Source organism: Eriocheir sinensis, chromosome 17, assembly GCF_024679095.1.
Source record: "Eriocheir sinensis breed Jianghai 21 chromosome 17, ASM2467909v1, whole genome shotgun sequence".
In the NCBI taxonomy this organism is placed as follows: Eukaryota; Metazoa; Arthropoda; class Malacostraca; order Decapoda; family Varunidae; genus Eriocheir; species Eriocheir sinensis.
In genome coordinates, this window is record NC_066525.1 from 10,274,185 (window position 1) to 10,299,699 (window position 25,515).

At 39.9% G+C, this 25,515-nt stretch overlaps 1 protein-coding gene across 3 annotated transcripts in view; it reads right to left on the reverse strand.

Annotated features, from left to right (window-relative positions):
• The window catches only part of LOC126999932 (inositol polyphosphate-5-phosphatase A-like), a 58,563-nt gene that overhangs the window by 3,019 nt on the left and 30,029 nt on the right, over positions 1–25,515 (reverse strand). For 2 of the 3 annotated variants that reach the window (XM_050863098.1, XM_050863099.1), the window contains 4 exons: positions 25,347–25,511; positions 23,725–23,913; positions 23,352–23,411; positions 2,964–4,324 (listed from right to left, as the gene is read on the reverse strand). In XM_050863098.1, coding sequence (XP_050719055.1) covers positions 2,996–4,324; positions 23,352–23,411; positions 23,725–23,913; positions 25,347–25,511 — 1,743 coding nt within the window. In that variant the 3' untranslated portion in view covers positions 2,964–2,995. The remainder of the gene's footprint in view (positions 1–2,963; positions 4,325–23,351; positions 23,412–23,724; positions 23,914–25,346; positions 25,512–25,515) is intronic. The other variant, XM_050863100.1, reaches the window with a different exon arrangement.

The window sequence follows — 25,515 nt, forward strand, 5'->3', positions numbered from 1 at the left end:
TGGTCCTTGAGTTAGTTACAACATATGTGACTTATGACTGCAAACACTTATGATCAGGTCAATGATATTAGTAATACTCGGTTAAGCCATGAGCTGACATTTCAAATAGCTTGCCATGGGTAGAGCAGCTGTTTGTTTTCACAACGTTCCTGTGCCTCCTACCTCCCTACCTTGCCACTGTCCTCATGTGCTGGCCTTACCCCAGTTGGGCTGGGGTAAGGTAGGAGGGGGGAAGGGTGAGTGGACTGTGCCAACCCACCTGAGCTTCCCCCTCAGTTGCCTTTGGAACTCAAGCTGCAAGTACTACTTACAGTACAGTTGCTAGATCTAGCAGATGCCAGTTGGCTAGCAAGTGAGCCAAGCAAGGGTGGAATAAATCTATCAAGTTATCTCCACTCTTTAGAAGTCTCAGCTGTGTTTGGTTCACTTGTTAGCACGCACAACTCCCTGCAGGTGGGGAGGGTAAGCCAAACCGGACAGTCAGTCAGCTGAGTGCAACCAAATTGCTGTCCCACAATAGCTCCCGCACAATATTCCTGCACATAATGTAATATTGCACAATGTTGCAAAGCTAACAGGTAAATTGAACGGAGGGCTGACCAGGGTGAGGCAAGCACATGAGGACAGAGGTGGTAGGAGGCACAGGAACACTGCCTTTACGTGGCGGGACATTTGAATAATATAATAAAACCCCGACTATCCAGCCCCCAGGTATCTGGAAACCTCACATATCCTGCAAAATTCTGGCCGTCCAAATATAAAAATCTGAGCAAATCGATAAAAAATTGTGAAAATCCAACCAGTGTAAAATTGGTGTAAGACCAGCGTACCCATGCTGCACTGCTGTTTACTTTCATTTTCCACCAGCAGTGCTGCACTCGTACCCTTATGGAGTCTAGAGTACACTCTAGAATCCTTGCCTACCCTACAGCACCCCTTCCTCAACATTCTTGGCTCCTCAACCAGCTTATGCCTCACACCATACCCACCCCCCATCCCTCCCTCAATATGCTCATCTACCCAGTGAGCTAATTCGCTTATACCTCACCCCGCGCCCACCTCCCACTCCTTCCTCAACATGCTTGGCATGGCTTTCCAACCAGGTGATTTGTTTACACTTCTCCCCCCTTCTCTCTCTCTCTCTCTCTCTCTCTCTCTCTCTCTCTCTCTCTTGTGGTGCCCACAGGGCACCACCAAGGCATGTGTAATAATATAGAGAGCCTTGTAGTCTCCTAACTGTAGTACCCAATAACATCACCACACTGCCCACTCCCAAATGAACCCAGAATGCCTTTACTGAACCCTGACACAACTGACTCCACTGTGTCAGGGTTCAGTAAAGATATTCTGGGCCCACTGTGGAGTCGTGGGCAATGTAGAGGTAAATGTGGATGCATGTGTTATAGCTAACGATATACAAAACTATTATCAATTAATATTCATGAACGATCTTTTATACAAAAATATCAATGTTTCATTAGTTCAACATATGAATTTCCTGAGCACTGGCACCCCATATAGTGTACCGAGCCTGTAAGCGAGACCCCGGAGTGAAGGGGTTAATGGTGTGTAGGGAGAATCTGTGATGGGAGTGTCAAATCACCAGTCATGTCAGTGGTCAGAGGACTTAGCTCCTTATGACTTGGCGTCTGTCGAAGTTTTGTATACCGGCTTCATTAGGGGGCTTTTGGGGGCTGAGAATCAGTTTACCACTTATAGGCTAGTGAGATCTGAAAATCCAGCCCTTAGATGGATACCTAACTCAAACACAAAATTGGGTTAAAACAAAGAATATATAAAAGCATGAAGAGAGGAGAAACTGACCTCAGAGGGTGATATATTCAGTTAGCACCTTAAGTAAAAAATTATACTAGGAATGCAAAAATAAATTGTGAGATCAAGATAATGAGGCAGACAAATGGGGACACAAAGGGTTTCCTCCAACTATACAGAACAAAAGCCAGGAATAATATTGGGCTCTTAATCCTCTCATCAGGGTTACCAGCCCTAAGTAATCGATTTGACCTGACCTTCCCATGAACTCCAATCTTTGTGCAAAAACACCAATAAGCTTCCACAATAGTCTGATTGTGAAACATTTGGGTGTTGCTAAATAACTCTAAAAAGGATGCTGCAAAACTTGATTCATCACTTTTTTTTCTTTTCTTTCATTAAGTCAAACTACAAGTAATAGAAAAAGACAGTGTTACTACAGTGCTACTCCTGAGTTGATATTCCTTTTTTTTTTTTAAATGTTCCATTTTTTAAATGGAAGTTAATAACAATGATTAAAATCTCAATATCAATGTGCAACATTAATAGTCAAATCAAAAGAAAAAAAAATGCATTTAATTCAGTAATGGCATAGCAACAGCTCTAAGTTGGTTGGGGGATTTTTCAAGTGAAATGCATTATGTATGGATATTTAAAAATCATATTATAGTTGTTCATAAGGTGTTCAGCAGTTTTCCACTTACTTTTTTTAAACATAACATTTTGCAGATGTGGAAACAGATGCTACACAACAACAAAAGCTGTATGTGAAACTCAGCAGAGATTTAAAACAATATTTAAGAAAAGCAGGCAACTGAGTCTTGTTCAGAACGGTGCTGTAAGAGGACTTGACAAATCTTTGTGCACCACTAAGCCTGTCCAGTTTTGTGAGAGATGTTCTCATGTTCTGTTAAATCACAGAGGTAATGTAGTGTCTTATTATAAAAAGACTATATTTATATTACATATATTTCTAATGCATCAGATTATTACTTTAATTTTTAAAAGGTTCCTTACACTAATTCTGTTGGTAACTCTTGTCTAATAAGCATACTCAACATGATTAAGCAACAACTGAAATTAAACTTCATTAATGTTAAGTGTGTAACTAGTTGGTCGTGTTATATATCACTTAACAATTAACTTTAATGGAAAAAAACAGAGGAAACAAATTAAAATGTCAAACTTACTGGGCACTACAGGAAGGTAAATGCAGCCAAGGTTAGGACAGAACACAACAGCACTGGCCAGGAGGGTTCTCAGACATGTCAGCACTGGACTTGCTGCAAGGTTTTGGGGTAATTTTATGTGGCTTGGAAGAGCATACATCACTAGGGTCAACATCTGCTATGTCAAAGGTGGGTGCCTCTGACACAGTTTCCCCATCCTTGAGGAGTCTCCCAGCAGTAGAAACACTATCTTCACTGTAGTGAACACTCAGACTGGACTCAGAATGTGTAAGGTTCTTAGCAGAGAGTTGATCGCAGCTGTCTGCTAGGAGCAGGTTGTTCAGGGAATGATGTTCAGTGCTTGAGTGCTCATGATCCATACAAAATTTTTTTGTGCTTTGACATTCTTCCCTCTGTGCACTACACTCACTCATGCTCTCAGCACCTAGGCTGTCACCACCAGATTCCTTTGTTGCCTGACTGATGGGGTCCCACACAGTGCCATCTTGATTCTCCCCTGACACTGGCAATTTCCCATCCATTATGATAAAATTCTGTGAGATGAATGGAGTTGAGTCTGCCTTATTAGTAGACTCTTTGGGCTGTGATGAGGCAGGAAGCACACTTTTACTACAAGAATTGTCATCACATTTATTTGTACCCTGAGATATAAGCACTTCCTCAAACCATTCTTCAGTCGAAGAGCTATGATGTGATAAAAATCTAGAAGAGGAAGCTCTGAGTCTCAACTTAGCATTAGGTGGATATGTTTGGTGAATGCAGCGACCTGTATCAAGGGAGTGTGAAGATGCCAGAGGAATGTGGTGGAGAGGTTTGAGGGGAACAATGTTAGTGTTAGGTGCAGAGTTGACTCTTTTCAAGAGTTGGTCACTGTTTTCTTCACTGGGTCCTTCATCACTGCTAGCTCCTATTAGCAACAGATTCCTTAGCAAGTCCCCAGACTTGACTCCAGCTTCAGGTATTGTTTGAGTTTCTGTGGTTTCATAATGACACTGACACAGATGGGTTATTTTTTCCTCACTAACACCAGCACTACACGCACACTGAGACACTAAACACTGTCTGGGAACACTTATATTATCTTGAGTAAAGGACATGTCAACCCTTACTGAGTTGAGACATGCAGGGGCTAGAGTCACAGGAAGAACCTGGACTGGGGTAGGGGTCAATGTACTACTGTTGGCACAGATGGGTGTTACTACAGGTCGTGGGCAGGATGGGTAGGACTGACACAGGCACCAGCCTGCCAGCTTGAAACACTGAGCATCAGGGTCATGCACAAAGTTACGACATGGTGCCTGAGGTGAGCAACATTGCACTGTACCTGCTCCTGTGGGCATCTCCACACAAAGGCCCACTGGCTGCATAGGAGAAAGAGAGAGAAAGAGAAAGTACAGTATTATATGAATTGTTAAAACATATTTATACTTTTGTCTATTGCTACACATGAAAATCATAGAAATTTACAATCTTAACAATACTGTCACCATGCAACTTTGGAGTGAAATGATTTCCTGTTGGTAAAAAAAATTGCTTGGAAAAAAATTCTGTAGAGCTAATCCACAATAATATTTATTATGCATTCATATAGAACAATGATACAGGACAAACTTAAAGCTTTATGAAGATACATTTTCTGTGTGTGTGTGTAATTCACAACGGCCTGATCATGTGCTGGACTCCTCATCACCAGCAAGTACCCTCTCAATTAGAGCAAGACTCATTAAGGTTGATCTCAGGGTACTGCTAGTGCCTTCTCACACCACACCCACCATCTCCCTTCCTCAATGGGGACAGTAATCAGCCTGCCAGGGCCTTAATCCACTAAGCTACTGGAGTGATGTGTGTGCGTGTGTATTTACCTAGTTGTAGTTTTATAGGGCCTGGGCTTTACGCTCGTGTGATCCCGTCTCCGTATCTACATTTATCCAACTTTTCCTTAAAGCTTTGCACACTCCTCGCCGATACTACATCCTCACTTAGTCTGTTCCAAACCTCTATATTTCTTTGCGGGAAGCTATATTTCTTTATGTCTCTTAAGCATCTTCCCTTCCTCAGTTTTTTACTATGTCCTCTTGTGTTCCTGGTGGTAATTTCTTCTTTTAGTAGTAATTCCTCGTTATCTACTTCTGCCATTATGCTCAATAATTTGTAGATTTGTATTAGGTCTCCCCTTTCTCTTCTTTGTTCTAGTGTTGGTAAGTTCATTTCTTTTAGTCTTTCCTTGTATGTCAATCCCTCCAGCTCTGGAATCATTTTTGTTGCCATCCTTTGTATTCTTTCTAGTTTCTTTATGTGTTTCTTCTTATGGGGAGACCACACTGCCTCCGCATATTCCAACTTTGGTCTGATCATAGTGGTAATTCATTTTTTCATCATATCCTTATCCATGTTTTTTTTATTTATTTATTTTTTTTTTTTACGTTGTTGCCTATTGCGCCGGTAGGCATCTTCCCGGTGGTGCCTGATGGTCGCCCCAAGGCTTCTTCCAGGTGGGGCCTGATGGTCGGCCCAGCCCGTTCTGGCGCAGGCGAGTGTTTATAGTGGCGCCATCTTGTAGTGGAATGTTATTCCTATATTTCTCATCCACTGAATATTCAATTAACATGACTCTCTGGCTGTTTGTTATCTTGCATTACAAACAGCCAGAGAGTCAGAGACACTGTTAGCCTCCACCACCTCTTCCCGCAAGCTGTTCCATGTGTTAACACTTCTATGTGGAAAACTATACTTTTTTTAAGTCACTCAAACAGGTTCCTTTATTAAGTTTCTTCCCATGTCCTTTCAGCCCCTGCATTCTCACAGTTAAGAAGAGATCATCTCTATCCACCTCATCAAACTTATTTACCAACTTATACAGCATGATCAGATCTCCTCTCTCCCTTCTTTGTTCTAGTGTTGTCAAGTCCATCTCCTTCAATCTGTCTTCATACGTCATATTCGAGAGTTCTGGGACCATTTTAGTTGCAATTCTCTGTATCCTTTCCAGCTTTCTGATATCCTTCTTTTTGTGAGGTGACCAAACAACTGCAACATATTCAAGCTTTGGTCTTATCATTGTTGTTATTATTTTCATAATTTCTTTGTCCATAAAATGAAACGATATCCTTATATTTTGCATCTTGTAGGTTTCTCCAAACAGCTTGTTTATGTGCTTTTCTGGGGATAGTGTGTCTTCCACTGTTACTCCCAAATCTTTTTCTTCATGTACCACCTTTAAGTTTTCTTCTCCCATCCTGTATGTTTTCCTTGGTCTTTTTGTACTTTTCCCCATTTCCATAACATGGCACTTGTTTACATTAAATCCCATCTCCCATAACTGGCTCCATCTATATACTCTGTCCAGGTCTTTTTGCTGCTCCTCTCAATCTTCCTCCGTCCTTACTTTTCTTATTAACTTTGCATCATCTGCAAAAAGGCTCATATAACTTTCTATACCCTTTGGCATATCATTTATATATATTTATGAACATTAATGGTGCCAGAACTGAGCCTTGGGAAACTCCATTCTCTACTCTCCTCCAATTTGATTTCTCCTCTCTAATCACTGTTCTCATTTCTCTTCCCGTTAAGTAATCCTTCATCCACTCGATAACCTTTCCGCCCATTCCTCCCCACTGCTGTAGTTTCCACATTAACCTTTTGTGCGAAACCTTGACAAAAGCTTTTTTCAAATCGAGATATACACAATCAGCCCACCCTTCTCTCACACCACGTCTATTGCTCTTGAGTAGAAACAGAGTAAGTTAGTGACACATGATTTCCTTTTTCTAAATCCAAATTGTCCTTCATTTATCATGTTTTCTTTTTCTAAATGTTCGACCCATTGTGTTTTAATATACTTTCACAAATCTTGCACATTACACTTGTCAAAGAAACTGGTCTATAATTTAGCAGTTCAGTTTTATCTCCACTTTTATAAATTGGTACAATGTTCGCTCTTTTCCATTCAAAGGGCACTTTTCCTGGATTTATAAAGTATGTTATTATGTCATAAAGTGGCTCCGATAATTCATTTCTACACTCTTTTAGCACTTGTCCTGAGATACAATCCTGAATCACTACTCCCAGGTCTTTTTCCTCTATTACTCTTACTGATATATCATTTTCCCCAATTCTAGAACATGGCATTTTTTTGCATGAAATTCCAAATCCCATGTTCTACTCCATTCATATATCTTCGTAATGTCTTTCTGCAACTCCTCATAATCCTTATGGGTTCTTATTTTCCTTAATAATTTTGCATCATCTGCAAACAGGTTCATGTAACTGTTCACCCTTTATGGCATGTCATTGTTTTAAATTAGAAACATGCTAACTGTGGCTCATGCCGAACCCTGTGGTACTCCACTACTCCCTTTCTTCAACTTTGATCTTTCATCTCATTTCCCATTTCTTTTCCTTCCAAATAGTCTTACATCCAATTTTTTTCCTTTCAAACTTCCAGTGTCTTCCAGTTTCCATAATAATCTTTGATGTGAAACTTTATTAAAAGCCTTTCTTAGGTCAAAATATGTGATCTGTACTATCGGTCTCTTTCTTTTGTCGCCACAGTGAAACATCAAATTAGTGATAAACGATCATCACCTTCAAAAAACAAATTGTTTCTTCATTAACATTTTTGCTCTTTCTGAACACTCCATCCATTGTTTCTTGATTACTCCTTTACAGATTTTATCCCTCTCAAACCTCCAGTATCTTCCAGTTTCCATGATAACCTTTTATGTAGAACTTTAACAAAGTCTTTTTAAAATTCAGATATATGCAATCTGCCCATCCTTCCCTTTTCATTACAAGACTAATCCAAGCTTAGGCTCCATTTATTGGTTTATTTTATTATATGGTATTCATTTTCATATACTACATGAACTTTCGGGAAGCAAAATTTTGTATGGTAGAGCATTCAATTAATGATTTGCTCTACTTAAAAAGATGAATTTGATACAATTTATCACTCTTAACCCGTGGGCTTCGGCTATGAGAAAGCCGAGAAGTGGCCGAGAAATGGCAACATTACACTGCATTTTGAGACTAAGAAAAGAGCATGGAACGTATATCAGAGTACTCCTCTCATAACCATAAAGCCGTTAAAAATATTTACTTATAGTCAAACTCCATTCTTTTTGGGTGGTGTTTGTTACAAAATAAACAGTCACGTGACATGTGGCATCTAGCCGAGAGTTGCTTGTTGTCTACTTAAGAGAATTTGACAAGTGATTACTGTATGGACAGCTAATTCAGTCTGCCATGACCTTACAGCACCACCTATGACAAATAAGCCCACCTCAAAGTCAATCACCCACTACAATGACCCTGGGCATGCATGGTGGGTTGCTCTATGCTGCCACCACCAACAATTAGCTCGAATTAGGCGTTTTGAGCCGAGCCCCAAACGGGGTCCGCAGCGACTCGCGGGAGCCCAAAAGTAAGTCCGCCGATGCTGCCAGGTTAATAAAGTTTCTTAGGTGTTCTCTGGATGTTAGCTCCCTCTAAATGCCATGATCAGTTACAGTATTTTTAGTCAAACTCTTCTTACATGAATGTGTCTCTTCTTTTCCTTCTTAATTACATTAAAGACAATTTTTTTTCTGGTCCTATTTCTTGGAAATTTCTCAGACTGGGAGCTATTTTGTAGCTCTTCAATTTTTGTTGTTGTTGCTTCTTTTGATGTGGGTGTCAGATTGAAGTTACCCATTATAATATTGATTTCTTGGATGGTGACATCTTTCCTACCATCATCATTTATATGATGTAAATTATGTAAGTAAATGATAATCTCATATCAATCATCAGTGATACCATAACTTGTATTTTATCATTTAAATAATTCACTGGCATTAGTTATTGATGATCACAACTGAATTCTCAATTTCATGCTAGCAATAAATAAATGTTTCATAGTTCACATTTCCAAATGGACTACCTTCCAATTTTACCTCCCATAAACCATCCCAATTAACTCTTCTATTTCTAGATCCATTAATGCCAGAAATGATTGTTACTCTTTTTGCTAGACACTTACCTAACAAAAGCAAAACTCTGATCTGTGCATCCCTTTCCCCACGTTGAACCCCTATTGTTTGTCATGAACCATGTCATTCTTTCTCTTCCATACTATGTCTATGCTGATCCTCCTATGTACATTCCCCTACTTCATTTTTTGTTAAAGAAAGAATTTTTAATAAATGGCTATTACAATTCTTTGGCTCCAGCTCCAGTGGTGCAAGTGGATTTTTATATTGATGATGAAATTATCTCCCAGCTCAACCCATGGTGACCCTTAGTACTTCACTTGCCAGAAGTCACTGCAGGCAAGACTGATGAAATGATGGACAGCAGTATGTAGAGCTTTGACCATTCAGTGACGGCTGAAATACTGTCAGCCAACCGTGGAACTTGAACATGGGAATCCACACTCACCAAGGGTTGCCAGCTTTGAAAGTTTTCAAATTGAGAGATTACAGGTAGAATTCCTGTCCCTGCACCCCAAAGAGCCATATCAAGGAGGCCTGTTTATTGATCCCAAAGTAAAGCACATACTGATAAAAAAAATTCAAGATTTCCAAGTATCCAAGGCAAAGTTGGAAAGTTTCGTTTAGTCGCTGCAACATCTGTGGTCATATGCCGGAGAGAGACAAAAGGGGAAGGAATTATAGGAGAAGGGAACAGATCCCAGGAGACGGGACACTAGTCCCGATTAATACCTGGTACCCATTCACTGCTGGGTGGACAGAGGCGTAGGGTATTGGAAAAGCCGCCCAAATTTTTTCATTCCGCCCGGGAATCGAACCCGGGCTCTCTCAGTTGTGAGCCGAGTGTGCTAACCACTGCTTCCAAGGCAAAAAAGCCAAGACCTTGGTAAACCAAAGAGTGCCAACACAGCTTACTGAGGCCTGAAGGATCTCCATGATCCACACAAGTGCTTAGATCTCAAGTTATCAATACAAAGACCCTGAATTACTCCCAATGATCTATTACTAATTTTCATTTAATTTGTTAAATCAAAATATCAAATACACCTATTAAAATCTGGAGATGTTCATCATCTGACCAGAGACCAGAGGCACTGTTCAATCTAGAGACTCCACTCACCACATCCGAGTGCTGACCTCTCAGCTGCTGTTTTGCCTTTCATTTGTGGCTTACATTCAAGTTTACAAAATATTCTTGCCACTTACTTATTTCATCTTTACTACTGAACATATCCTCATCAACGTTACTAATATACTCATAATGGCCTCCATGAGAATGATTATAATGATATTGATAAAAATAATGAGAACAGTAAGTTACATGTACTATAATATTATAGGAATAATTAGTTGTAATAATAATTAAACAACAAAAACAAAAGTAACAATAATAATAATAATAATAATAATAATAACAACACAGTAATGATCATAATCCTACTACGTACTACTACTACTAGTAATAATGATAATAATAATAATAATAATAATAATGATAATAATAATAATAATAACAATACAATTGTAACAATAAAGAGGATAATAACAATACTACTACTAATACAATAAAACCTCTATAACTCAGCATGATAGGGGCTCTAGCCTTGCCGAGTTATTCAATATTCTGAGTTCTGCAAATTTCCCACCCCCAGATAGTGTTTCTTTAATCTGGGGAATGTGCCCCCAAGGAGCCATTTGCAATAGACTGTATTGGCTATCATTTTACAATAGGGACAGTTTACTCTTTGTTTACCAATTTTTTAGTTTCAGTTTTGCTTACCACAGCACCGTGCGTGTAAAGTATTTATTTCAAGACCAGAAGTTGAAATAACCTCACCTTCAGAAATAATACCTGTCTATCATCAATTCAAATTATAGTAGAGATGCTAGAAGGCAAAATACATTTAGGAGACAAAACCTTTAATGTTGCCTTTTGCCTTTCACGAGGTAGATAAGGTACATTTGGCACTCAGTGGTCACACATACCACAAAGAGATGCAAACCTTACCTTATTACTTATGAGAAAGGGGCGATACATATTTTTTCTCAACCAGAATGTACCGTGCTTGGACATTTGGCTCCAAACAATAATTTGTATTAGGGAATCCCCAAGAAAGAACCAAGTTCACTAGGTAAAGCGTCTTTGACAGTTCTCCGCATGACAGTGTGTGACGCTGCGTATATAGTCAATACCATCTACTTCCAGGTGGGACATAAACTCTGGGGGAAAAGTGGAATTTCCTCTAATTATATTTCTTTCCTTAACAAGAGTATTGGCTAATAATATTAAGTTTGTGAAAAAATGCTCAAGTACATGTACGTACTTACTAAACAAGTACCATACTAATTTTAATTTTCTATAGTTTACTTAGGCCTACCATTGTTTATTAAATCTGGGAGGAAATTTTATCTATATAAATATGCAAGAGGGGCATGGAGTGAAGGATTCATTTCTAAAGGGGGTGTGGAGTGAAGGACCCATTCCTAGAGGGGGCGTGGTAGTAAAAAGGTAAGAACCACTGCCCTGGTGTGTTAAAATTTAAAATTTCAGCTCTTCAACTTGATCCCCTTCTTGCTGGAGATACTCTTGGATGCTGAAACTGACGTACTACAGAATGGTGTAATCATTAAATACTTAACCCTCAGAGTACAGGTGGCGAGATATTTCTCTGGATGCTGTGCACGGGGAAAATTTAGACATTTAAAAGAGGTGGAAATGGTATTTTTCTTCTTTGCAATAATTGTATATTCATCTAGTATAAATGGTGGTGTAATAACAGACTTTAAAGTGGTTTGGCCACATGGAGCGAATGGAGTAGAGTAAGATGACCAGTAAGGTGTATGTGAGTGAGATAGAGGGAGGGAATGCTAGAGGATGACCTCCAGTGAAATGGAGGGATAGGGTGCAGGAGTACATTAGGGAGAAGGGGGACAGATCTTGAGAAACTTTGAGCAGACAAGGATGGAATGTCTGGATAGAGAAAGTTGGAAGTTCTTCTGCCATGGCCATCCCCTGGAGGGAGCTCCTAGAAGCAGGCGTCGATGATGATGATGAATAAAACTTCTCTCCTAATAATAATAAAAAAGTTATGACAGCCGAAAATATTGCGCATTTTCTCGTGGCTGTGACGCGTCGCTTGGAAGCACTCCACTCGCTCTCTCTCACTCTCTCTCTCTCTCTCTCTCTCTCTCTCTCTCTCTCTCTCTACTTGGTCCTCCCTCCTCTGTCAATGTCACTACCATAGCAGTCATCAGTCACTGTCACTTTTATTCGCCCATGCTCTACTTCCGCCCGGAGCAGAAGAACTGCTTGACGCGTCACAAGACATGCCAGATGTATTCCGATCAAAAGTGGTAAATGATCTGTGGCCTTCGGTAGGCCGAGCGCTGGACACAAATGAGAGTGTGTACGGATGCCAGATGCCTCCACCATTCTTCTGAGTCAAGAACTGGAGGTATAGTTGAAACGTAGGGATCGTAGAATGTGATGATTGTATATATGATCCCAGTACGGCTGGGGCGTATGGTAGCGTACTTATATATATGATCGCTGTAATCTAAGGGTTAAAAAGTGCAAAGCAAATCACAGAAATATTTCCTATGGGTAACTCTGCCAGGTGGGGGTGGATATAGAGTTCACGAGTTTACTGTTGTGTTATTGTTGCACCACAGACTATTTTAAAGCATCGCTATGATAAGTAAGAAGTTCCCGGTATGAAAACATCGTCATCGTTAGAAACAAGAAAGTGAAACGATGCCATTTGTCAATAATTTGTAGAGAAAAAGGACGTTTTAAGTAACTCGGTCGCATGCAGTGACGCTAGTAGCTACTGAAATACTCCTAACGAACTGTAGATCCCGTAACTGTGACTAAATTAACGTGTGTTGTCCTATATTAGTGACAAAATGAGAAATAATGTTAGTTCATCCAATTATATGGACAAGAGAGAGCGCACTGGCGGATTACAGGAGGGAGGTGAAAAACAGTCTCAAGAATGGGGGATCGTTCAAAAAGGACATATATCGCCAGATGACGCTTTAGGGTTGCAAACTTGCCACCCTTTCCTTAAAGTACAGAGTGCCATTTGTTCCGTATTTGCCTGTCTGAATGGTTAAGCAGATAAAATTCAGTATTTTAAAACTGTAGTGAGCAAATTTTCGGAGAACCACAAAACCAGTCCATAAAATTATGCTTGTCAAGGCTCGTCCTGAAATACATGTAAAACACGCGTCGTAACGTCTCTCCCCCCATCCTCTTGCCTTCACCAGCAGTGAGCAGCAGCTGTCAGTCATGGCAGGCCAGAGAAATTTTAGGGTTGATATCTGTTCCTTAAAATATGGATTTGTTCTGTACACTCAACCCTCGATTTGCCGGACTAAAAGGGGGGAAGGCTTGTCCGGGAATGGCAAATGTCCGGCAATGGAAAATGTCCGGGGGTCTACCCCCTTGCCGGACTTTACCCTATATATGTCCGGGAAACACAACCCACCCCCGGACTACACCTCGCATAGCTGTCCTATACTGTCCTGTAATATAATATATTACCTTCTACAACATGCACATATACAACATACATATACTATATACAGGTACAGAAAGGTGCACAGGTTTAGCTGTACGCTTGGTTACTTTCTTTGGTGGGTTTTTGGGTGGCATCGTTGTGAAGAAGAGGTGTATCCACGACAAGCACGTAAGCACAACACTCGTGTGTGCGCAGACTTGTGTACAGTCCAGTACTAGACGTGTATGTCCGCCAGCTGCCATCTAGTGCCCGATTTGCGAACTTTGTCTGGCGCGGTAGTTTGAAATCGACTTGTCCCGGACTTTTTTTTTTTTTTTTTTTTTTTTACCCCACGGACTCTTGTCCGGCAAATCCGAAATCCGGCAAATGGAGGTCCGGCAAATCGAGGGTTGAGTGTATTGCAGAATGGGATGGTGCATTCCTTATTTTTTTTTTTATCAAGGTGGCAGCCCTAACTGAGACTCTATTCCCATTGTTTTCTGCATTGAGCACTCTCGTCTTGCAGCGAACAAAGGGAACCCACGCTCACATCTTCGACTTGTACAAAAAGACACGCCACTCCTCGTCGAAAAACTGACTTGGTTGGCCAGGCTGACGTAAGCTGACGTAAGTTGGTCTATCGGCATCCTCCCCTCCCCTTCATAAGCCATCACCCGGCAAGGGTGTGTGGTCCCTCCTCGAAGGAATGGACGCTCTTGACCCTGATGGCCTCCGCCTGTGTCCCCACCTGGAGGGTGACAACAAATAAAATAAAAATAAAAATGGAACAGGATGCTCATATACCAAGTTACCGCTCATAACCCAAGGCATTTTTTGTGGGATTTTTTTGCTTGTAAATCAAAACACTCATACACTAAGGCACTTGTAAACCAAGGTTTGACTGTATATATATATATATATATATATATATATATATAGATATATATATATATATATCTATATATATATATATATATATATATATATATATATATATATATATATATATATATATATATATATATATATATATATATATATATATATATATATATATATACGGATTAAAAGGGGGGAAGGGTGGTCCATTGCTTGAAAATATGGTTTTGACGTTTCTAAAGCCGGTGTCACACTGAACAAATCTACCCAGCCTCCCTTCTAGCTCAGAACAATTTTTATTTTTAACCGGGCGGCCAGGCGCATGTGTGCGAGCAGCCCCGGCGGCATGACCCCCACATCGGCGCCACCCAGGCGGTGCTTTCGTTGGGGCCCGTGTGTGTGTGACTGTGTTTTTTGTTGTTCCGGGCTCCTCAATTTGCTAATTCTTGTTTTCCACATGTTGCGTGGGACTTCTTTCTTTTCTTCCATCTCTTTTTTTTCAAAAAGAAGAGATGGAAGAAAGGAAACATGTGGAGGATGGGACTTGGCAAATTGAGAAGCCCAAACCAATAATAAACACAGCCACACATGCATGGGCCCTGATGGGGATGCCGTTCGGGTGCTGTCGACGTGGGGGCTTCGCCGCTGATGCTCATCATCGCAATCACCGTCATCAGCTGCCTGTTAGCTGTTCGGGGCTGGGCCCGCCGCACGGCCGGGGCTGTCTGCAAGCGTGCGCATGGCCACCCGGATGGGTGACCAAGCACAAGATGTCGATGATTTTCAATTTTCCCCATAAAGGCAGACACACACTATATGATGTGTCCTGTCTGGTGGCCGAAAAGTGGGCGGAGCTAGAGGCCATGAGGCAGTGTGTGTGGGTGTAATTTGTGTGGCACGGCCTCATGACACGGTCCGATGGCCTTCTGTTTCGGGCTTTGACGTTTCTAAAGCCGGTGTCACACCGGAAAATCTATGTCCGTTGAGATTTTGTGGTCCGTTAAATCTGAAATCCATTAAATCGGGGTCCGTTAAGTCGAGGGTCGAGTGTGTATATATATATATATATATATATATATATATATATATATATATATATATATATATATATATATACACAGGTAACTCGATTTACGCGAGTATTGCGTCCTTGAAGGAGTCGCGTAAATCAAAAACAATGTAAATCAAACAAGAGGTAGGTTTCTGTCAAAAAACAAATATTCCCTTCATTTAGTGGAGAGAGAGAGAGAGAGAGAGAGAGAGAGAGAGAGAGAGAGAGAGAGAGCATATCCATATCACTGAGATATCCACTCAGGCACTCAGTCTCAGCCTCACTCGTGTGAGGAAGAAATGAGGGACACCATGAGCGACTGGCTAGAATTGGTATGTACCGGTACTGAGCAGTCTGGTACCGGTACCATACCGTATAGCTGGTACCGTTAGTACCGGTACTGGTACCGGTACCTGCCCACCCCTATTGTTGAATAGCGTGGCAGCGTGGGTACTGTATTGTTGTTCAAGTGGTGCGCGGGAAGAACTGAGCTCAGCTGTGTGGCCGCGGCGCCGTGTGAGTCCAGTATTTTTTTTTTTTTTTTTACGTCTCCCCCTATTGCGCCGGTAGGCTTGCTTGAGGGGCCTGGATGGTATTCGGCCCCAGCCCGTCATGGCGCAGGCAAGTGCTTATAGTGGCGCCATCTTCTCTTGGTTGCGTGAGACATATGGTGGCCACTCCATAAAATATCGCGTATAAGTGAAAAAACGTGTAAATTAAACATTTATTTGGATTTTGAACTCCGCATTATTTAAAAAACACGTAAACCAAACTCGCGTAAATCGAGTTACCTGTGTGTGTATATATGTATATATATGTATATATATATATATATATATATATATATATATATATATATATATATATATACATATATATATACATACATACAGTCGTCCCTCAAATAGTACGGGGGTTAGGGACCTAGGATCCCCATACTATTAAAAAATCTGTATAAAATTAGTGCCCCCCTTAAAAACACTCCTGGGCTGCGTTTGAGAGAGGGAATCGGGACTCTTGGAACGTCCCGAGTGATCTCAGACGCGTGACGCGGCAGCACGAGTTGCCAACTCGGCACGTTCGCTGGCTCCCGGCTTTGAGAGATGGAGCGCCTTCATGCTGTGATGACGTCATCAGCAAATATAGCGGCACAAACAAATACATACAAGTGTTTCCATTGCATTTCACCTCTCTCTGCCACAATAACCACTGCAGCTTCCTTTTCATCTTCTGTTGTAAGGAGTTCATCAGTCAGCTAGTAATGCATGTCAAACGTTGCCAGGAAGATCAGCGTACGCCATTTTGCTACGAGTGAGACGCCATTACAATAATAACGACGATATTTAGTAAAAGGACGGCATTTCTCTCCACTCTTGCAGCACTCTTGGAGCACTGGCAGTTACTGCGGCAAGAATCTCTTTTTCACTATGATTTTCAGGGTGTTTGCCCTGAGGGAATAAGCCGTTTCAAAGGCTGTAGTTAGGACCGAAGGGGACAACTACCTCCCGAACTAAGACCAAGACCCAAGATGATAGATACAGCGAACACTGCTCTCATTCACGTGGTATGCTCTCCCTACGGCAAAGTAACTCATCCCAAAACGTAACTTCTCCTAAATCTGAATTCTTCTCCAAGGTGAACACCTATCGAACGCATTGGGGTGCTTTCAGCAGGTGTTTTGGTAGAACAGTGTTGCCACTCATGCCAGGGCTACTTGGTGCGACAAGCGGGAAATTTAAAAATCCTAAGAAAAATCTTCCATGACAATCTGTATAAAACCGAAACTGTACTATTGGAAACCGTACTATTTGAGGGACGACTGTATATACATGAGAGAGATAGAGAGATATGGCTCGACTTACGATATTTCAGTTTACTATAAAGTCTTTTGGAATCTAAATCAATAAAAAATCAAGGGAGATCCATAATAATATCATTAATAATAAAAATTTCAATAATTTCATTAATAATAAAAATAATTTTTGTGTGTTCCTTACAAATCAAAGGAGGGAAGTCAAGAGGGCCTCAGTTAACCACATGCATGCATGCATGCACGCACACACACACACATACTGCACACACACACACACACACACACACACTCCTCGGATGAAGAAGGGAAATGATGGACATATAATGCCAAAATGTAGACTACAAAGGAAAATTTATATAGCTGATTATATAAAAAGCTCCATCACTTTTGTATTTATAACACATGACTTGAAATTTCCAAACTTTTGACAATGTATCCCATTTCGTTCAAACAAAATTCTTTTGCTTCTCATATCTTTAATGCAAAATCTAGATTGATGCTTTTATTCTTTTTTATTGTATCTCAAGTCTGAAGAAAATCAGAAAACACCCTGCATGATGATTATAACTTTCTTTTCCATACATTACAATACTTTCAATGAAAACTGTCAATTTTCTTACTCCTAACTTTTAACATATTGGATTTCCCAGGAGGACTTGTCAGGTAATTCCTGCATACTGCTGGATAGGTTAGGGTGGGTCTGGAACAATGATGTCCTGCTTTATCACAATCACATGAGGCACATCTAGTCATGCAGCACAGAGCCAGGTAAACATGCACATTATAATAAAAGTTACAATTTTTTTTTTAAAAAGTCACATAACAAAATTGAAATTATCAGTATGTGGGAAGAAAATTTTACAAATAAAATTTCCAGTTAATTGATACTAGTGCCAATTTTAATCATTAATAAAGAAAATTGATCATCAAACCAGAAAGCATATGGAGTGCAACACAACATGAAATAACTCTCAGCACTCTGAGATGACAGGAGGATCCCTGAGCCACTCACCATTGGGGGCCAATGTGACGGTATTCATGATGTGTGCATGATGTGCAAGGAGACAAAAATGACAGAAAACACACACTCCTACTGACGACACACTCCTGAGAATTTAAATCTATACTTTCTGAGCAGATGCAATTATTTTGCAGATTGCTTCATGCTTTCCTTTTAAGCCACATCTGCACTAGGCCTCATCTGTTATCTCACATAGTGAGAGGTGCATCTGCAACACAGGAATATCCAAACTCTGAAAACTGTGGTGCATGGCTATATGGTCACCCAAATATGGGTGTATACATTTCTTCTGTCCTTGCTCATGATTTCTCTGTCTGCATTGCTTTCACTGCCCTCACCTCAGTGTATGCAACTTCCTCATTATATCATGTAGTACTATAAAACACATCATTGTACTACCTGTTAATTCTTTGGCAACTACATTCAAACCTGCACTTCCCACATTCCAATTCTTTTACCACTTGTTTCTAATCTGCCACAGACACAGATATTGCTTGAAAGGTGTGCTGACACGTGTCCAGTTGATGTGTTCATGGGCGTTCATAGTGATGAATGTAGCAGAGGACTAGACCTCTTCTAGGAATGGGAAGCAAACAGCTCCCCCCTTTAACCCCTAAAGGGCCGGCCTGGGTGGTCATCTACAACATCCACAGGACCGGCACCTCAGCACCAAACACCGAAAATAGCCTATATTCACACACTTGATTCTGCTGAACTACAATGCAATAACAAATTACTTTGTCGTCATAGTCATCATCAACTCTTCTTCTTTTTAATTATTGCATGAAAACGTTTCTATGTGCTGTGGTTTTGGAGAAATATTGAGTTGAAGAGGAGAGACTTTTGGAGTTAGCGAGGCTCTTGCCCGCTCTGCGTTCGTTTCGCTTGTGTGGCCTTGACTAGTGCGTAATGAAAACGGATGCCCCCATGCTCTAATTCTTAAATATAGTCAATACTCTAAGCTTTCTCTATGTAACACAGTCTTGTGATGTGTGGTTTGGGAGTCATTGTAGCATACTCTTCTCATTCTCGTGTTGCTCTGCTGGGCTCGGCAGGGTCTGGCAGGAAATCGGACGCGTCAGAATCCGTGTCAGTACGCCTGTCCATCGTGAGAGCGGGCAAGATTCTGAAGCAGTAGCCTAAACATATCTCTGGCAGTGTTGCCAACGAATGGTCATCGAAAATTACCGAAAAGTAAATAAATTTAGCGCGAAAAAAGCAAAGCGGCTATAACCGCCCCCGGCCCTTCCGTGGAAAAGCGGCTATAGCCGCCTCCGGCCCTTTAGGGATTAATCAATCCGTCTGTCAGTCGCAGTCTCAGAGGATGTTACCATCACATAGGAATGATAAGCTTCACTTTTCACCTGATCTGAGTGGTGGATTGGAACTCTTCTAGGGAGGGAAAGCAAACAGTTACATGTGGTCTGACTCTGACACGCTTTTAACCTGCACTCTGAAATGCCTCCAGCTAAGATCGCCAGAAGCGCATGATAATGTCCTCGCACTTACTCCAAAATCCACTCCTAGCAACACTGCATGGGAAACTGCGCGGCTCACAAAGCCTAGTGAGGACGCGACTTTACTGTTTTTATTCCCCATGAGTAGGAACATACTTCTCAGTTTGAAAACCACTGGTTGCAGGTCATTGAAATGGGTCCATGAGTGTTATGATTATAACCAAAGACAGAGTAAGGCGCCGCAATACGTATTTTAAATAGATGAATGAGTACTGCAGTTCATTTCCTTGGGTAATCTTTCCTTCCCCCAAAATTTTTTTTTTTCTTGATAACTTTCTTAATCCTTATCCATCCTAACTCAAGTACCAGGTTTGGAAATTTTATTATTATGATAAATGTAACACAAAACTTGCTCACACTTGGTGATGTGTTAACTGCCCAAACTGTGGTCGCTCATCTGGTGTCATGCAGAACATCTTCAAGCCAGGTGAGTTTACTTACTGACAAGTTTGACCCTGAGTTTAGAAGCACATATTTAAGAAAATCACAACACAACATATGATAAATAAACAATGACTGACTAAATCAATATTTGGTATTAGCAATATATTATGTATTTGTAAATTTACCCGATACTCTATATACTACTACAAGTTTAACTCAATGTGGTTTCTGGAGATCTACAGAAAGGAGAATCAACAAATGAAAAAGTACAACTACCAACAACACTTTGCACTCACTATGAAGAATGCAAACACTAATAATATTTTCACTACCATGACAAGTACAACAACAAAAAATATAACTATAGTAGTGTCTCAGGTGCTACAGGAAGTCTCAATACAGAATTAGGATTAAGAAATATACCTGATTAACATTTAATGGTGACATCCATATACACAGGCTGCCAGATGAGAGAGAAAAAAAGAAGGATTGAAGTACAGTTTACACTTCAGAAAATATATCATAATTGACAATCATGCACATTATTATTACATTAATAAAAACTTTTTCATCTATCAGACTTATCCTTTCAAATTCACTGATAGTGGGTAACTTTTTAATTTACCAAAATATTCCTTTTTATATAATATAAATTAGGAAAAAAATATTTCCTTTTAAGCAATAAATATCAGAAATTCAAATCACCCATTCAGGATAGTCATTAAAACCTAGAAAAATGCAATGCAACACCAACCTATGCATAAACAAAACTCAGAATATAACTCCTCTCTATTACAAAATTAATAACTTTTAGCAAATAAAACACCCATTTAATGAAGATCCCAGCATGGGAAGGGTCTCCTGAAACCCTGAATTCCAAGCTTACAGTTTTTGATAAAAGAAAATTAAGCAAAAACTATGAAATAAGACAATTTTGTATTTTCATCCCTGATGTATTGGGAAAAATTAGGGAAAATGAGGATATACCTCACAAATTAATCAAACCATTCATCAATCAAACTACCTATTTACTCGCTTATTTATGCAAATGTGTTTATTCATATTTTTATATCTACATATCTATTAATCATCTCTCTCTCTCTCTCTCTCTCTCTCTCTCTCTCTCTCTCTCTCTCTCTCTCTCTCCATCTTACTCACTGTACACAATGCTGAATATCAATAGAAAAACCTATCTCATATCTATATCCACCTGTGTAAGGCTAATTTCAGCATACATGTGTGTGTATAGATGCATGTATGTGGATTATGATGTACATACATGTGCAGAAATGTCTAATGTGTTTGTGAAGTTAAGGAATGTGAGTGAATTTTTGGGATTGAGGAGAAGCTTGGCAAAGTGAGACGTTGGCAGACATTGTTTCAGACCCTCTCAGCCCACTCAATTCTGCTACTTCCAACTCTCTCACTCCAATACTCGCTCACCCTATTGATCAACTTCACAGGTGGTCTTCCCCTGACACCCCTTCCCTCACACACTCTCTTCACAAATTCATTCTCCCCCATTCTCATCATATGTCCAAACCATCTCAATGCACCATGCTTCACCCACTCCACCACTCCACACTCCACTCCTTTCGCTGTCACACCCATACCAAACCTACCATACATGCTTTCATTACTTCCTCCATCCCATCCTGAAACACCACATGCACCTCTTACATAACTAATTTTCACTGCACGTATTCTCAATTGCTGTGCTGCATTCCATACCCATGTCTCTAATGCATATGACATTTTTCACCACTCAGCGATGATTGAAAATTGTCAGCATCTTGCGGTGGGACTCAAACCAACCTAGGTTCTCGGGATGACCACGTCCGCACACTGAGCACTTGACCACTACCTCCCCATGATAATTGGATTTTTTTATTATTGTGGAGTTTAACGGTTGTGACCTGGGGTAATGGGTTCTAATCCACCCATGCTCAAGGGTTGAGGTGACAGAGATGCGTGCCGATGCAGCACACAGATACAGCGTATGCCCCCATCTTTTCCTTTACCCTTTAAGCAGAATCATCAGTTTTGCATTGAAAAGAAGAGGAGGTAGTAAAATGGGACAGAATAGAAAGAGGCATCAGTAGCCACAAAAGACAGTACATTAAGAGGGAAAAGGTGAAATAAGAACAATGGTATTTTACACATAGGATATTTCTTGTACGTAATGATAGAAAATGATGTACCTATATTGAAAAAAAATGATACACAAAGTAAGATAAATTACAGAGCACCTTCATGGGTCATTAAAAGTTGTAAATTTTTTCCACATCTGTACTTCTTTTGTAATTATGTATACTCTGAAACTTGTTTTTCTTTCCTATCTACAAGAATTTTCAATATTAAACATAGAAAAAAATTGTAGATGTGTGATATACTTGTGGTGTTGAGCGAATGAAAGAGAATTAACTCTTGAGAACATGCGGGACCATTTCTTGCTAAAAAGTAGGAGTCAGCAAGAAAACTGGAAGGCTTACCAAAAACCTTTCAGTATCCTTGTCTTGTAACCACTGTCATATGTTATATTGTGTGATTCTATTGCCTAGTTTCCCAATGAAACCATCATCATTATGTTTGTTTCTAACCATAGAATGCCTTTTGCATTACTGCAATGATGCCATTTAACCATTAAGAAACAGCACAAAAAATATAGATGTATATACACTTCACCTTCAAGGAACATTGGTCACTCACACCTGCTGCTCACTCACTGATCCCATTCTAACAATGATAATCCTCTCCTATCCACTCATATCCCTTCTACCTACTCCCACTTCACCCATTATCCACCCATATCCCTTCTACCTACCCATGCATTCACCACATTCACACCACAACATCTACACAACTTCTTGCAAATTAATACAAATAACTTGGATGTTGGCATACGTTGCAGAACTAAGGTAAACAATTAAAGGAATGAAATTTGGAGTAAAATACTTATAACTCTTTTCACTTTCTATCAAATACTTTCATAATTAACACTCCATCAGATTACAGACTGCAAGGGAGCATACTTTCCTGATATTTTAATATGTATAAAATCCTATGTCCTCAAGGTAATTATTCACTAAATTATTAGTAGTGCTTATAATAAAAAATCATGAAAAGAAGATCATGCATTAATTAGCAGTCAGATAATTTAGAAAATGATGACACAACATAACTGGCAAACAGTGAAATGGGACAAATAAACATGATAATAATAATAAAACTTAAGGATGTGTCACTTACCTTATGATCCCCCATAGTGGTTGTCAGGCCAATTATATTATATTTCACTTTTCCACCGCTCTGCAAAGCAAAAAATTAAGAATTTTTATATAATTCTGTCAATTAGCTTCTCCCCTATTTTTAAGCCTGTTGTTATTGTGGGGGGCTTCAGGAACAGGGATCATAAATTTACAGCTATTGGCTTGGGCAAAGCTGTGAAATTAATAATGGAAATTATGGTATATTTGTGGGTTGCTGCAAAACAAAAACTCATGAAACTTGGTGCAGTAAAGATGGTACAAGCAGAAAAGTGACCAATACTCATGATATTTTATCAATACAACTGTTATCATTAACAACTAATAGCATAAAATGAGAAAAGTTGTATACGTACAGAATCAATTAACTTCTTAGCGGCTTTATCCATGATGATACGGTCACACCATGAAGGGCAGCGTGTCTGCATGTAGTGAGAACCTTCACCTTTGGCACCTTCTTCAAATGGGTAGCTTGGAGGAAATGTGATAGGAAATTCTCCTAGTCTGTCTCCAAACTGAGACAACTCTTGGTCAAACTCACGAAGCTGCAAATAAATACCGAGATTAAAAATTGATATTTCTTTAGCTCTTCAAAGGGCTTTCCATTTTCTGTAGTTAAGAGTTTGAAGTTTCTTTTTTCAAAACAAAAACATTATGCAAAACTGACTCTTAACCCATGCAGCATTTAGTATGTACCAGTACGTACCTCTTAAGGAAGTGTTTAGAACATGCTTATACGTTTGCCTTTTTAAAGTCAAACTGCAATAATTTTTTTTCATATTTTTTTTATATAGTTATAATTCATTACTCGAGGAAAATCCCTTATCCAAAATTCCTGGGACCAAAAGTGTTGTGGATTTTGGATTTTTGGGGATTTTGGAATATTTTTATCAGGGGTATCTGCAGGCCCTTTTGACATTTTCAACAATATCTTTACACCACAGAGCACACAACATACGGCAATCACAGTGAGTAACGAGCGAAGGTGTTACTGTGACGACTGCTTACAACAAACTATCGCATGGCAGCACCAGAGTTGCCAGGTTGTGGATTGTGTTCCTGCCCAATCTCATCCAAAAAGCCGCAGTGGTGGCAGGCAGATGTTTTTACACCAAAGGTGTCGATGCAGTGGTAGGAAAAGATAAGAGTGCTGAGTCTGGGGTGCCTGAGATAATTAATCATCCCTAAGGATGTCATAGGGTGTGACCTCTGTGAGGGGTCACAACTGAGGTCTTAATCAGGTAAATGTCCGGTCGTGATAATCCTCCTTGAGGATTATCATGACTGGGTGCTAATATGTAAAGTGCTTTTGGACAATCAGCCGAAAAATCCGCAAGCTCAAGTAAAAACGGCCCAAACCTCTAATTCACGATTATCATTTTATCCCCACCAACTTTCATTAAAAATAGCCCAATTGGGTGGGTAAACCGTGGACGTGGCAACCCTGAGCAGCACACAACAGCTGTACGTGGTGGAACCTTCCCATCACTTTGTGGAATTTTCCATTTGTGACACAACTTTCGGAATTTGCAGGTTTTCGGGTTTTTGAATTTTGGATCAAGGATTCTCAACCTGTATTAATGAGAATATTGGAAACTCATGAATGCTATGTTTTCATTACATGCATAGTTATTCAGCAAATTCATGTAGGTGTAATTTGGCTGTAAGATTTCAAGCATATTTTGCAGGTCTTTTATTCCAACATCTACATATACAGTTTGACTATTTGAAAATAAAATCAGTTAAGCATACGAATATAGATATTACACTTCAAAATAATTGGAAACGAAAGCTGATGACTGGAGACAGCATAGTATTTATTTCAGCTTTATGGCAGCATAAACAAACCAACTAATTCATTCCATGAACAACCAAAAAAAAAAGTTAGCTAAGCAGAGCTTCAATAACTACAGGAATTCACGCTCAGCATATAAATGGTAGTTTTAGGGTATATGAGGAAAAATGAAATGGAACTTACCCAACTACCATTATCCTTAAGGAAGACACTTTGGTGTTCTCGATGCTTGAAGGCTTTCTTCGATACTGTCAGCACAACTTGGCCTTTATTGTCTGTAAAATTCTGCGCCTTCTCACTAGTGTCTGGAAGTTCTGCATCCACCAACTTGCAGCCTTCACTTATTTTCTAT